Source organism: Sorex fumeus, unplaced genomic scaffold (assembly GCF_029834395.1).
Source record: "Sorex fumeus unplaced genomic scaffold, SorFum_2.1 ptg000033l, whole genome shotgun sequence".
NCBI lineage: Eukaryota > Metazoa > Chordata > Mammalia > Eulipotyphla > Soricidae > Sorex > Sorex fumeus.
Genome location: NW_026606090.1, coordinates 31436828 through 31453179, shown reverse-complemented (window position 1 = coordinate 31453179; position 16352 = coordinate 31436828). Strand labels below are relative to the sequence as shown.

Sequence of the window (16352 nt, the reverse complement as noted above, 5' to 3'; positions counted from 1 at the left end):
CAGATAAAAAAATTAATCAAGCTTATAGATACAGAGAACAGACTGGTGTTTTCCAGAGGAACAGGGGTGTTTGAGGGAAATAGGAGGAAGGTCACTTGCTACAAAGTTTTAAGTAAAAATAAAGTCACTTGAATATAATGCTCAGCATGGCAAGTGTCATGAATGATACTTTATTGTAAAGTTGACAGTTGCTAAGAAAGTAGAAATCAAAAGCTTCCACCTAAAGAGAAAAAAGTGTAACTATATATCACGGTTAATGTTAAACAGATTCATTGTGGAAATAATTTCACAATATTTCAAAATATAAAATGAACTGCACTTTATCTTTGAAAGTATACAATGTTAGAAGTCAACTATACCTCAATAATTAAGATATTTTAGCTCATTTTTAAAGTATCGTCCTGGTCCCAGTTTACTTTGTGAAGGTTCTAAAATTTCTATAACTTCCAAAAGTCCCTGTTTAGAATAAAAATACAATAAAATACAATAAAACCTTGAGTCTTTTGGGGTGCTAGACATTTTGATATACATACTGGGTGTAAAAGTTAGGACAACAAGAACTTATTTTTCTTCTTCGAAAGGGGATTCAACTACTTTCTATGGCTGATGCAATCTATTGAGATTCCACTCTAGGCCCGTGAGATCACAAAGCAAATTCACTGGCCTTGAGAAAGATGATCTGAGCGCCTAGTTACACTTCAGTGCAGGTGAGTGAGAACCTCTGTTATATGGAAAACAAGAAGCAGTAACCTTCCTGAAGAACTTCCTTGGCACAATGCCCTCTTCTCCTTCTAGAAGCATCTCTGTGGAAAGAGTGAAAGAGTGCACTTTTCATCACTCCTATGCTCACACTCCCCGTTCCTCTGGCCATGCCTACACTGCCTCAGAGTCTCCCTGACATTAACACCGAGATGAAACCACAATACTCAATTCACAGAAAGAGACTTCCTGATAATGAAAGGTAAGGTGGCGGGTGATGTCAAAATGTGGCCATAGACCACGGATTAGGAGAGAAGTACCAACTGAGAAAACTTTCCTGAACAATTTTCCATGACTGATGTATCTTTTTAGGGTTTCTAACATCCTACATTTATAACATTTAATTGTATTATAGTATTTTCTCTCCCTATAGATCTAAGTCTTTTACATAACAGAAATTGAATTTTTAAACACTAATACCAAATGAACACAAAATAGATGTTTGGTAAATGTTTGTTGACCCAATTGGCAAATATTGGTTTCTCAAATTAAATGAAGAATAAGATTAATTAAGATGAAGAAAAAATTAAATTTAATTCCTTATTTACTGTTAAAATCCTAGACAAGTCTGTCTATAGAGACCCTTTTTCTACTTTCACGCTTGTCCTGAAGGCAATCCAATATGCCGAGCTTCTGATGTCATTTTTCTTCAATGTTGTGAACTTAAAAGGTTTGAACTCATATTAAACACTGCTTTTTTTTGTCTTTTAAAAAGTCTTTTCTTTGAGATAAACAGTGCAAACCACCTCAATTAAAATGCAAATATTCTCTAAAGAGTTAAAAAAGATACATCTATCCATCACTAACCTTGGGTGCGAATCAGTGCTAACACAATTCATAGCTGGAGAGGATCAAGAAAATGGGACAGAGAATTAGCACAGATATGGAAGTCACAGATATGAGGAATGGGAGAAAAAGGAAAATCTAGAATCCCCAGAGAGATATCAAGAATTTTATGGATGAAACAGATTGAAAGACATTAAACAAAAAGAGATAAAAAGAAACAAGAAGTCACGTTCGTCTCGTTTCAGCTGCTTTTCATTTCATATGTGCGACTTCAATCTTTGCTGAGTTATTTTACATGCAAAATATGTATTGAGACATTTTCACCTTCCCTGTTATAACTTCACCAGATTTACCATTATTTGCCTGCTTTGTTCCAAGAGTCTAATATTGCCTTACTTTCTCCTTCAGACTAATAACCTGCAGCACATAGATAAGACTCAATTATATTTTCATGCCCGTCCCACGGCTTTCTGTCCAACTGAAATTAAAAACAAGACATAGAAGTAGCCTATAAGACTCCAGACTCCTGGTTCCATTTCTCTCTGATAACCATAACTTCTTTACTCATTGGACACACTGATCCCTGTATGTTCTTTTTATCTTTGTTCTTTGTTCTTACAAGCTCTTCCTGATGATTTTGCTGATTGTATTCTTTTAAGAACCATCACCACCTTGGATGTCACCTCAAAGAAAACATCTGGGCCACTGAATATAAACTGGTGTCACCATACTTTATCCTGCTATACTCTTCTCTGTGTACCAGTTATGACCGCAATGCATAAAAGTTACTGGGTAGGGAGTGGTCTGGGGAGAAGGAGCAGTAAAGTTTGTTTTTAAAAAAATCTTAAGGTTACTGGGGTTTAGAGTACTGCTAATTATACTTTTTATGAGTATACCATTACAACACTGCCCCCAGCACCAGTGTCCCAAAGCAGTATAGGTTATAATGTCTCTCCCTCACTAAACGGAAATTTTCTGTGAGCAGGCATTAGTAATTTTTTTTATTTGTGCACTGTCCTCTGCTGACTAAAAAAATGTTCTTGCACATTATAAGCACTGAATAGCCACGTATTGAATAAATGAAAAATATTTGTATAAATCCAGATTAACTCGTTTTGCTCATAGAGGTACAATCCATATTGTTCATTTTCCTGGTTACATGTGCTTCAGCAGAAACAGAAAAAGTCACAAAGAGATTGTTACCAACAAGTTTCCCACATGATGAATTTGGAAATGCTGTGATACCCTGAAGGAATGAGAATTTATAAATCAAACACTAGCTATAAAATTATATGAAATATCAAAAAGCTTCCAACTGATTCCCTAAACAAGTTGTGGTCAAATTAGCTTTAAGCTAGGGTAAGCATACCACTGAAGGGTCTCAGAGCAAAAAATAATAATAATAAAGAGTTTCAGATTATTTTCAGTGAGTGAGAAACTTTATGAAGTTTTGATATAATGGCCATTCCCAAATTCCCATGCAGAAAACCATGATAACTTACTAGGAGAAAAAAATAATTTTATAAATTTTATAAATAAAAGCAAAGTAAATCGGGGAAAAATGTAATTCTATGAATTAATTTTGTGATATTTTGTCTTTTCCAGAAAAAATATATGATACAACAGATGTCAACAGTTGTATTAAGCTGAGCAACAGTTCTAGCTGCAAACCCTGTGTTGGATCATGATTTTAATATACAATAATATTTTCAGCCTTCTCTGAACTTCAAGTATAGTAATTATATCATGCTAATGAAAACTGAATTACAACCCTAAGATTCTATCTATGAAAAAGAAACATCAAACATGTTTTATACCTAATTTAGTTCAGCATACTGTAGCGGTTCCATTTTATTTTAATATCAAAGGACAGTGGGGTCCAGTCTTTGAACTAATATCCTTGAAGCATTTGTGTTTTAATTTGATGGCCATCTGTATATTAGGATATTTTTGCTCTGGGGAGCTGGCACTGAGTGAAGTTGATTGAAATCTAAAGCTCTCTGACTTCAAAGAGAGCCCGGTGCTTGGATTAGCTCCATAAAGGAAAGGGTTAGACAAGAAACAATTCATGACCACATATAAGTCTTTTAAATGCCAAATATGCTGTCTGTTTCTTGCTAATAGTATCAAATAATCTTATCAAGTTAGATAAAACATTACAAAAAACTGAGATAGGGTTTATCTATTTAGGAATCAACATCAATGAAGTTATAAACCCTACAAGTAATAGCTTATAATACCAAACAGAAAGATAGTCTGATTCTATGGAGAACACAGCAAGAAGCAAAGAAGAAATAAATGAATATGATGATGTAGAACAGTATATGTCAGAAAATGACTACTATGCAGAGTTATCATAAATTTTGCCCATTCTGAACATTTTCCTATTTAAAGAAATGGATAAAAAATGATGAATTATGATTCTTTGCACTTTCATATTCAGCAATTTTTTTCTAGAATTCCATAAGTTTTATTTCTGTTAACTGTATAGAGGTATTGTTTTAAAAATTATTGTCAAAAATTTATGAGTGGGAAATAGTTGGATTGCCATTTTATAACATGCTATTAAAAATTCTGTAATCACACATATAGGTTGAGAGCATAGTGGCTAGAATATTTTACTTCAAATACACAAAATTTTAAAATTTAAAATTATAGAGATTTTATTTGCTTTGCCCATTTGTATTAAAGTTTAAAATACAACAATTTAATAATCTCTATAAAGATCATAAACTTTGGGTTTCTGGTCATTATTCCATAGCAATGATTTTCTTCATAAAATTATTAAACACATTAAAGTAATAATTAATATATAATTACTTTGTATACATAGATTATAGTAAAAATAAAGTAACTTTTAAATAATCATTAGTTTTATATTAATATAAGTGTCAGTTTCGTTAATACAAGGTATGTGACCTGAACAAGTTATTAACTAAAATTTAATTTCTTGGTGCATAAAGTAGGGGAAATAAAACCTATGGATTACTCCTTCAAATATTAAAATTAATTCAGGTTTCATGTTAAAATTAATGCTGTTTTACATTTTTGCGCAATGGTTTGCTTCAGGATACTTAAAAATCACTACTTACCTTCACTTAATTCTATTTCCCTATACTCAGTTGGCCTCCTTTCTGCATTTAATAATTGCGAAATATTCAAGTTTTTAAAAAACCCACACCTGGCTGTTCTCAGGGCTTTTTTTTTCCTGGCTCTGTGTTCTTACTCCTGGTGATGCTCAGGGGACCAAATGGGGTGCTGGAGACCAAACCCTGGTTGGCTGCGTGCCAGACAAGTGTCCTGCCTGCTGTACTATATCTCCATCCCACTGGTATATTTTTAATAAATCAAATAATTTATCGATAAAATTTCTCTCCCATTTTGTCCTACATAGCTAGCCCCAACTGATTAGTTTGTGAGATGGAAAGCAATGAAGAAATCCACTTGGTAAAAGGGGGGGGGGGGGGGGGGAACTAAGGTATGAATGCTAACAAAAGAAACAGAATATATTTTCAAATGGGCTTGGCAATAATCTTGACCTACATCTACAATAATCCATTTTATACTATGCCTGTTGGTATTTCTATCAGCATGGGATATTTTAATAATTAATAGATTCTGTACTATTAATAAATCTGAAATACATTATAGTCCCAAATCTCAACTAGCGACTATAAATATGATCATAGTGATAAGGATATATCCATGATTATGCAAAAATAAAGTACTAAAAGCCATAAATATATTTACACAAAAAGTGTTTGAAAAGCCAAAAGGATTTGCAGAAACCTGAACGATTTTAGATTTTAACTCAGCTTCACAATTCAACACCCTGACCTCCTTGCACTTCTCTACCTCCTTCTCAGAAATGAGCATCATAACTACTTATTTTTCTCCCCTCGGAAAAAGATGACTTCCATATTGCAAAATAAACATGCAACATGCAGCATGCAAAAAAAAAAATACCTTAGGTGTCTTATTTTCAGGGTCTGTTGGCATGGCCAGTGCACAAGGAGAAGGCAACTCGTTGGTTCTTAGAGAGCTGGGAGATGACCTGTGGTCAGACCAGAAGCTTTCAGATTTCCCTAGTCTTGAAGGCAAGTTACTGCTACCACAATTTGAGGGTATTGCCTGGGAGGGCGGATTAGCAGGAGGGACATGGGAGGACCTCAAACCGCGAAGAGAGTCAGAGCTAGTACTTGAGTCAGGAACTGCGGGAGTAGATGAGGGAGTCTGCCCCTGGCCAGAGAGCGTTCTCTTGGATCTGTTTAGCAGATTTGAAAGAGCTGGGGAAGGATAAAAACGTTTCTCTGGAGAGGGGCTCACAGCTCCTTTGTTAGTAGGAGACTCAGAAGACAGTGCAGAGGAGGTTGATGGAGAAGGATGCGTGTGAATGTTCTTGGATCTTTCTGGACCCCTGAGCTCATCATCATGTTTGTCCTTGCAAGAAAGAGGAGAAAGGCTTGGTGGAACAGGAGGAAGCCCTGCAGAACTTGCCCCGGGTTGCAAGGAGAGGGCTGGATTGCTCTTCCAAGAAATAGGTGACAGTGCTTTCTCTACTTCCAAAGAAAGAAGGCTGCTTCGGGCATGTTGTGTGGGAGAAAGGGCAGGCACCTGGGAAAGGGGGTCTGATTTAGTGAAAAGGGGTAAGTGAATGAATTGCTGAGGAAGCTCGGGAATCTGGTGTTCTCCTTGCTCGGGGGTTCTAGCTCTCAGGGAACAGCTGGAGAGAGACTTTTTCGGCAAGGATGTGGTCTGTTTGACTTTCTGATCAAGTGTGAGCGTGGAAGAAGCCAGGGAGTTGAGAGAGAAGGTGGGACAGGACGCAGGGGAAGAGGGCCTTTGGTGAGAAGGGTTTGATTTGAGGATGGCAGTGAGAAGGGAGAGTCGAGATGGCACTGCAGATTTTCCCCCTGACTTGGAGAGGCTGCCACTAGATGACATTTGGCTACAGATAGTCGAAGAGGAACCGTGGAGGGAAGTCGAAAATGGTTTGGGGCTTGGAGAGAGTGAATGCATGACAATACGGACTGGTATGTAGGACGCAGAACTGGACTTCAGAGAAGCACTGGACAATGGTGTGGGAGAGCTTCTTGCCTTTTCTTTGGGACTAAGGACAGTTGAGGCTACAGGTGCTGTCTTCTTCAGAACTTCGGGAGTCGGCCCAGGTGCTTGTTCAGCTGCAGGTGTGCTGGGTAAGTTAGAACCTGGTAAATGAGCAGAATATGGGGCCTGTACTGACGGGCACGTGCCCCTGGATGAGATGAAGGGCGAAGAGTGAGCAGAAGTTTGGAAATATGTAGCAGTTTCTTCCACCAGAGCCCCGCCGAGATGCAGTCTCCTAGTGTGGAATTCCTCTAGCACAGAGGCTCCGGCGGGGGTCGCTGGGCCAGGTGGTGTTTGCTGATTAGTTGGAGAAACAAAGGAGAAAGCAGGCGGTTTACAGGCATGCTGGTCAGAGGTGGAGGGAGAAGAAGTTAACTAGAGGAAAGAGAAACACAGATCGTCACAGGACACTACTCGCAAGATATCCAGAGACTCTTGTCACTTGCATATTTACACAAACAGTTCTTCTATTAGTTAACACAAAAGAGGTGAGCAAAACCTCCTGAAAATGGAAGAAATTGTTTTGCTAATGAGGTACTGCTTTAGATGTGAAATCAAGATGTAAATAAATCACAAAGTATGGTATTCTGCACCCCAGAATGAAAATCAATGTGAAAGTTTATTTGCATGCTTTTGTTCGAAAGTTATTAGTTGGCTAGAAGTTATCATTTGGAAAAAAAAACTCATATTGGAAAACATAATAGATTTTCTTCCATTTTAAGAGGATAAGTCATAAAATAATGATAATGACTACAATCCTTGAAGATTTTAATCACAGTCCGAATGTTTAAAATTCTAAAATTTTGGGCTACTCCACATATTGATAATCCTAAACAATGCCTGGGATTCAAAAGTTTTAGCAGTCATTATCAATGAAAAATTAAGTGAGAAAATAAAGTCAGAATAGAGGGGTTTCAGATTTTAAAAATTTTTTTTCCTTTAGCTATTACCCAGAATTAAAATTTAACAAGCAATTTGGATTGTGCTGAAATAGTTTCTATAGCCAAAGAATCCAGAATACTTGAAACACATAAGCATCCTAAAACAATGAAGTCCAACCAGTCCCACTTCAAACAACAACAACAAAAAAAAACAAATAATATACTTGTTTTGAACAGTCTGTTAAATGACTAGATATATGCATTCTCGTGCTATTCTACAAGTAATCCAGTATGTTAAGACTGGTCACGATGGTCACGATTCTCCCGTTGTTCATCAATTTGCTCGAGCGGGCCCGTAACATATCCTTCGTAAGACTTGTTACTGTGTTTGGCATATTGAATACATCACGGGTAGCTTGCCAGGCTCTGCCGTGTTGGCAAGATACTCAATAGCTTGCCGGGCTCTCAGAGAGGGGTGGAGGAATCGAACTCGGGTCGGCCATGTTGGCTGCGTGCAAGGCAAACGCCCTACCACTGTGCTATCGCTCTAGCCCATGTTAAGACTACTGCTGAACTAATAAGCTCTTTTAAGCACAATTATTTTAAGTAGATATTTTCCTTCAAATCTTGATTTGAGTTCATCAATCAGTAAGAGAAAGGAAAATACCTGTGTCCAATAAAGATTTGAGGGAGCATAAGTTAGTTGAAATATTATGTGCTAGCTACCCCTGATGTATTTGATATGCCAAATACAGTAACAATAAGTCTCACAATTTGTTGTGAGATGTTACTGGTGCCCACTTGAGCAAATCAATGAACAACAGGATAAGTCATAAACAAGTGCTACCGTGATTATGTATATTACATACACAGATATGCATACATAGACACATTATATAGCAGAAAAAACACACAACTCTATACTACCAAACTTAGCAAATGCTTGACAAATGCAGTGAAAGGTATTTTTGCTTTATCATACATTTTGAAGATGTTAAACAGACCTAATGCAAAGATTTTCACAAGCTTTTTAGTACGTTTAAAACTGATAAATTCAAATAACTCATCTCAAACTTGTTTCTGAGATAACGTACCCAAAATATTTTCTTTTTATATGTAAATTATTTTGTGTATTTGGAGCACAGAATTCTTGCCATCTAAATACTAGTTGAATACAATGACACAACCCAGAGTACTGAAAAAAATCAGGGATAATTGAAAATCAAGCAGAATTCAATCAAAGTGAGAAACAAAACTTATCAGATCTCTCACATAAGTTTTATTTAGAAACAATTCTGCTCAGCCAGTATTTAGATAATTGATTCATGTAATTAGTCATAAGTGAAAGTTCTTTTCTAATTGTTGTCAGTGATGGCTTCTTCCTCAGAGAAGGAACAAAGAAATTAAGACTATAGAGTATTTTTTCATATTATTCCAAAGCTGTTTGATAAAGAATTTTGTAAACAGTTACCTTTTTTAGAAACAATTTTCTAAATAATTTCAATTTATATAGCAAACATTAATTCACCCTAATTGTATACCAAATAATTGCTATGTTAAAGTCATGGGGCCATAGTTTCAAAAGTTTCATTTAGAATAATTAACAATAAGTCTATTTCCTCTTTCTCTGAACTATGGCTTCTAATTACCATATATTCTTCTCCATGAAGTCATATGTATCTACATAATTCAGAATTTTATTATACTTTTATAGTTGATTGGGCTGGAGCAATAGCACAGTAGGTAGGGTGGTTGCCTTGCATGCCGCCAACCCGGGCAACCTTGGTTCTATTCCTTCACGCCTCTCGGAGAGCCCAGCAAGCTACCAAGAATATCTCGCCTGCATGGCAAAGCCTGGCAGGCTCCCCTGACTTATTCGATATGCCAAACACAGTAACAACAAGTCTCACAATGGAGACGTTACTGGGCCTGCTCGAGCAAATGGATGAACAGCGGGAGGACAGTGCTACAGTGCAGAATGCCTTATACACTTGTATTATCTATTGTGATATAGTCATTTCTAGTTTGCAATCACATCTAGAGAGTATCCTAGTTTATATTAAGATAAAAATATAGCACCTTGGGTTGTTTCCAAATTTTAGCTATTGTGAACAGTGCTGCAATAAACATGTAGGTACAGATGTCATTTCTACTGTGCCTTTTTGCATCCTCGGGAGATATTCCCAGAAGTGGTATTGTGGGGTCACATGGAAGCTCGATTTCCAGTTTTTGAAGGACTGCACTCATTTGTGGAGTATAAAACAATATAACATGCGACTGACACCTAAGGACAGTAGACACACGGGACAGATAGATTTCTCCATAGCTGGAAGCCTACCTCATGAGCAAAGGCAGCTGGAATAGGGAAGGGATCACTAAGAAAAAGATGGCTGTATATCCCCCAGATGAATGCAATCTTTCTATGTCTATCCCTCTCTTTCTGACTCATTTCGCTTAGCATGATACTTTCCATATTGTACCACTTGTATGTAAATTTCATGACTTCATCTTTTCTAAGAGCTACATAGTACTCCATTGTGTAGATGTACCAAAGTTTCTTTAACCAGTCATCTGTTCTTGGGCATTCAGGTTTCTTCCAGTTTCTGGCTATTGTAAAGAGGGCTGCAATGAACAAACAAGTGCAGATGTCACTTCGACTATACATTTTTGCCTCTCTGGGATATATTCCCAGGAGTGGTATTGCTGGGTCAAATGGGAGCTCAATTTCTAATTTTTTGAGAATCGTCCATACTGTTTTCCAGAAGGGCTGAACCAGCAAAGTATGAGATTAATACCCAAGAATAGCTGAGACCAGCACCAGGAAGATTACTCCATAACTTAGAGGCCAGCCGGGTATCCTAGAGGAAAGGGCTATTCAGATAGAGAAGGGAGCACCAAATAAAGGATGTTTGGAGGATCCTCCCAGGAGGGGAGATGCATGTCGAAAGTAGACTATGGACTGAACATGTTTGCCACTCAATGCCTCTTTTGCAGACCACAACACCCAAAAGGAGAGAGAGAACACAGGGGATTGCCCTGCCACAGAGACAGGGGGGATGGGGGGATGGGGGTGGGAGGGATATTATCCATGGTGGTGGAAAATGGGCACTGGTGGAGGGATGGGTATCTGATCATTGTATAATTGAAACCAAAGCACAAAAAATTGTAAATCTACAACTTTAAAAAAAATAAAATAAAATAAAGGGGGAAAAAAAAAAAGAGAAAAAAAAAAAAGATGGCTGGAGGAATCGGTCAGGATGGGAGATGTGTGCAGAAAGTAGATAAAGGACCAAACATGATAACCTCTCAGGGTCTGTATTGCAAACCATAATGCCCAAAAGTGGAGAGAGATTATGGGGAATCATGTCTGCCTTGGAGGCAGAGGGAGGGTGTCAAAGGGGGTGTATACCAGGGATATTGGGGGTAGGGAATGTGTACTGGTGGAGGGATGGGTGTTTGATCATTTTGTGATTGTAACCCAAACATGAAAGCTTATAACTATCTCACAGTGATTCAATAAATTTTTTTAAAGTAGTACCTTATTTTTAGGAAATTATCAGGAATAAGAAGTGAATTTTTTTACGAAAGAGTTTATTTTCCTGAGCTCCTCTAATAAGGTTTTTTGTAAGGAGGTAGAAAAGACATGAATAATCTTATGAGAAAGAATGAACATTTTCAAATGCTCAGTCCTGGAGTTCAGAAAAGATTCTTTACATTAGCTCTTCCCTGTAAATCACTTAGCAGTGATGATAAACTTCTCTATCACAGCCTACAAATCTTTCCATCACTTCATCCTTCTCCATAATAACCTTTATGTTATTTTTTCAGTTTATCTACTGAGATTCTAATACTGTCTCTTTTAAACCTATTCTGTCTTTATTATTTATTTCTGACCTTGCCCCTCTTATTCCTTCACATCAAACACCTCTCTCAAGTCACATCTATGCTCTGCACTAATTCCCAGACCCCTTCTGAGTATCCTTCTTACGTTTGTCCTCCAATAAAACTCTATACTGAAAAGTCTTTCCTGAACTCTGAAATATACTCACAATAATATCAACACCAGAGGATGCTTTCAGTGTTCTGTTCCCAAGTGGAGGATTTTAATCAAGCATCCATTGCTATATAATAGAGACTATTCATATTTTTGCAATCAAACTCATTGCAATAAATTATTTGGATTTTTTTTATAATCTACAGTTAACTAGAGGCTGGAGAGATAGTTCAATGGGTAGTGCTCTTGCTTGCACAGGTTCAATTCCTGGCACCTCGTATGGTTTTCTGAGTCCCATCAGGAGTAATCCCTAAGTGCAAAACCAGGAGTAGACCCTGAAGATCACTGCGTGTAGCACAAGCCCTCCTCAAAAAAAAAAAAAGTATATACAGGGTTAGCTAAAGTTATTGTTCTGCTATTCAATCTTCTGTATAGTTCTTCTGAATAGTGCAGAACATGAGTAACCCCTGAGCATTGCCAGATGCCCCCTCCCCCATGCAACCAAAACAAAACAGAACAAAAAAATTAACTCCTGGAGGGACTCAGAAAACCATATGTGATATCAGGGATTGACTAGGTCAGGGCCAAGTAAGTTCCTCCCACACAGACTCTCTGGCCTAGGGAACCTTCACCTTCATTCCCTTCCCTGAGTTCCCTTCCCTTATAAGAAAAAAATTACATTTAATTTTTTAAACGGTAGATTTGCCCTGAGTGCTTTGAAGTTCTTGACTTCTGAGGGATCTCATTTTATTAGTTCTCCTTAATATACTGTATAGTCATTCTGTTTCTCTAATCCTAACACAAACCTGTAGCACTGTAGCGCTGTCCTCCCATTGTTCATCAATTTGCTCTAGTAGGCACCAGTAACGTCCCACAACAAATTGTGAGACCTGTTGTTACTGTTTTTGGCACATCAAATATGTCACAGTTAGCTTGCCTGGCTTTGCCGTGCAGGTGAGATACTCTCGGTAACTTGCTGGGCTCTCCAAGAGAGGCGGAGGAATCAAACCCGGGTTGACTGTGTTTGCAAGGCAAATGCCCTACCTGCTGTGCTATCGCCCCAGTCCAACACAAACCTAAGCAGAATTAATTATTAAAAACATGTAATAAATCAATGAAGTGGTTTATTAAAGTGCTCATCATACTCTTTTCATTTTAAAAGTACGTTTTCTTTGGGCCAGAGAGCTCGCTCACCATGCTGAAAGCATTCTTTGCCTGCAGGTGGGTGGGTTTGTTCCTGGCATCACAGCTTATTCCATGCACCACTGGGAAAGACATCCTGGCACGGAGCTGGGAGCATCCCTGGGAACTGCTGGATATGGTCCTCCTCCTTACTCATTAATCTCAGTTAACTATATGAATTTTTTTTTGCCAATGGAATCTTAACAAATATAGCAACCCTCTCCTTATCCAAAGGACTTATGTTGAAAGATAACAGGTGGATGCCTGACAGAGAATTCCTGATCCAATATATACTATGTTTTATCCTATATCTACTACAGATATCGTACTTTTTCCTATACTTACACTCTGATAAAGCTTAAGTTATAAATTATTCACAAGATATTAATAATAAATCAGAACAATAAAAATTCACCACAATAAAAGTTATGTGAGTATAGCCTCTTAAGTATTTTATTATATGTAATATCCCACAATAGCAGCTGACCATAAATAAGAAACCACCAAATGCAAAATATGTATAAAGGTAGGAGAGAAACACCATATAATAAAGAAATGCAACTATAGAATGCAAGAAAATTCCGTTGAAAAACACTTGTGCTTTGGAGTCTACTGGCCAGCCGAGTATAGAACATTGCATGAAGCGACTAAGTTCAGGCTGGTATACTGGAGAAGACAAGGTCCTTCTCAGTTAACAAACCAACAACTGGCACAGCAGTGACTTGTCAATCCAATGGCCAGTTGCAGATACATAAGTGAACCAGAACAAAGATTAGCAACGCTCAGTCCAGATCTGTGGTCACTAACTGAACACGGATTGTTGGACTGCAAATATTTGAACTAAATAAGTGGAGGTTGTTCGAAAACACTAAATTTTGCAACATTTTGCTAAATATCGCAAGCTGATTAAGACCCGCACATACAGGTAGATCATGGTAGCTCCTTTATTTCCCATAATTACAAACCCATTTTGTTCCCATTCACTTCTGTGTCTGCAAGCACCACTGACTCCCTGACTTGCTGCTCTCTAAAACTCCTTTACAGAGATGTGTCTTCCTGGACAGGGAGAGGAACTATAATTTGCTTAGAAATAATCTGGCACAGGTAAAAAGGTTTTACAAAGGTAATTAAAGCAACTAACCAGGTGATTTTCAAGTCAATTAAGTAGAAACTTATCCTGCATGAGCATAATCTAATCACATGAGCTCCTTAGAAGAGGATCAAGTGGATAAATCATAGGAGAAACGCGCTTCCTCTCTTGCTGGTATTAAGAATCGAGCTGCTATGAGAGTGGAAATACAGGTCAAGTTCAGACTATGAACCAAGCGCATCATGAGAAAAGAAAGAAGCAAGTTGCTGGGAGTTCTAGGAGCAAAGAAAGAAGCAGGCTGCTGGGAGTTCTACAGTCTCAATTAATTTATTGAAGAAACAAATTCACCAATAACCTAAAGAATCCGAGAAGCTGAACCATCTCTAGGATAGGAAGTCTAACAATTTGATTTCAACCTGCGCAACCAATAAACTCACTTGTGCTGAGACATTTGATTTATAAAAATCAGGAGTAAAGTTCATAGGTATTGCTTTAAACATCTGAATTTGTGGTAATTTTTATAGAGGAACAGTAAACAAATACTCCTCCCACGACTGCCTAACAAGTTTGTAACCACTTGCTCTTCCACAAAGACTATAACCAATATCTACAATGATTTCATTCTTCCAGAATCAAACAGATAAAGATAACCCATTATCTTTCCTAATTTCTCCACAGAAACTGACGCTTCTAATCTCTCTCATCCTTTTGAAACTGTTGTATCTGTGGCTTCTACTTCCAGTTTTCTAGCATATTTTCTATTTTTGAATGAGTCTTTTATTATGCTTTCTCTTCTTCCACGCTTTTATATGATGGCAACTCCCAACTGTTTCCCCTGCTTGAAATGCAGACACTATATGTGTACCCAGAAAACAGGCAATGCAACCTTCATTTTTCCATTTAAATAATGTAAACCCTTCCTGATAATGCAGACCAAGTTAGTTATTCTCCCTCAAAATATCCACTGTTTCTGGAACAATTTGCCTTTCATTATCAATACTTTCAGGTCCATTTATTTTTAAAGTACCATTGAATTTTTACTTAATATGGTGAATTGATTCTTAGAAACTTCAAGTCCTCAGTAAAAAGATGTATAATGAAAGTAGGTTCTCAACACCGAGTTGATTCACTTACTGTCACCCGAGATCACCTTTACTTGTCAATGTTATAATAAAACATTGTCAACTAAAACAAGCTTATTGTACCAGCTGTACAATGTCTTAATATTTACTCTCCTGCTTAGTGGCTGGAGTATAATCCTCCTGCAGGGAGCAGAGGCTGCAGGATGGGGACAGAGTGTCTCTTTGAGGAAGCCCTGTCATGTTCCCTCAGTTATCAGCCCTTCATTTTCCGCTTTAGATTCTGAGCATAGAAGTGGTGAAGTATGAGGACAATGACTCTGATATCTAATTCCATTTTTACCTCACCAGCAAGAAAATAAATTGAGTTTCAACATCAATAATTCAGGACACTCTCCTTTTTCATGGTGCATCATCTTCTCACTGGAATTGTCAAAGTAACTTGATTTTCTATTAATATTTTTCCTCTGTCTCTGGACTAGCAGTACAAATGATCTCACCTACAGGAAACAACAAGCCACCGGTCCAAGATCACAGGGATCCTGCCAACAACAGAGCAGAGCTGAGGCCTCACACAACAATTGCACAAAGCTACTTATTTCCAGTCTTTCATCAGGTACAGTGACAAAAAACAGTGGGAGTCACGTATTCATCCAGAGAAAGAAAGGGAGCTGTGGCAATGGGAAGATCATGAAAGTTTACTTCAAAATGCAAATCACTTGAGGGCCTCAATGACTCGGAGGACCAGAGTTGACGCTTTGCAGGTGAGAGACCCAAGCTTCATCCCTGACACTAGACGGTCCCCCGAGCCTTGCTGGGAGCAACACTGGAGCACCATAGTGGGAGTAATCCCAAAGAAGTACTAGGGGTATCCCAAAAACCAAAAAGTAAAATTCGAATCACTTTTCTTATTTTTGAATATATATATATGTATATATATATATATATATATATAGAGAGAGAGAGAGAGAGAGAGAAATGTGATACAGAGTAGAGAAATGAAATACAGATATAGGTACTATATAGATATAGATGATTGAAGGAAATAGAAATAGTTATAGATATATAGATATAGGTATATAAGGATCCAGGTTCTCTAAGTTTCTAATTATCCCAAATATGTCAAGGTAAATTACATAATCAAGAAGACCTCTCAGGATCTAAGTGACTACTTGAATCAACTTTCACCTACATGTTCAAGCAGACGGTTACTGTTTTTCTCTGCTTTACTTAGAAAGTTGTCCAGCTGATGGTTATTACTTGCAATCTACTTCCTTGCATCTTAATATAAATACACCATTTGAAAGGGAAACCTCCCTCCTTCCTCCCCCTCGCTCTCCCTCGCCTCTTTGGGTCATTATGGTTTGCAATAAAAATTCTAAGAGGCCATCATATTTGGTCTTTTATCCACTTTCAGCGCACATCTCCCATCCAACCACACAGACACTTTCTAAGCACTTACAATGTTCCTGTAT

At 37.7% G+C, this 16352-nt stretch overlaps 1 protein-coding gene across 2 annotated transcripts in view; it reads right to left on the bottom strand.

Moving 5' to 3' along the window:
* MLIP (muscular LMNA interacting protein) overlaps window positions 1–16352 on the bottom strand; it is a 331240-nt gene that overhangs the window by 155963 nt on the left and 158925 nt on the right. Inside the window, exon 4 of one of the 2 annotated variants that reach the window (XM_056116920.1) lies at window positions 5512–7026. The exons of the other annotated variant lie outside the window; for it this stretch is intronic. Coding sequence (XP_055972895.1) covers window positions 5512–7026 — 1515 coding nt within the window. The remainder of the gene's footprint in view (window positions 1–5511; window positions 7027–16352) is intronic. 2 annotated transcript variants of the gene reach the window in all.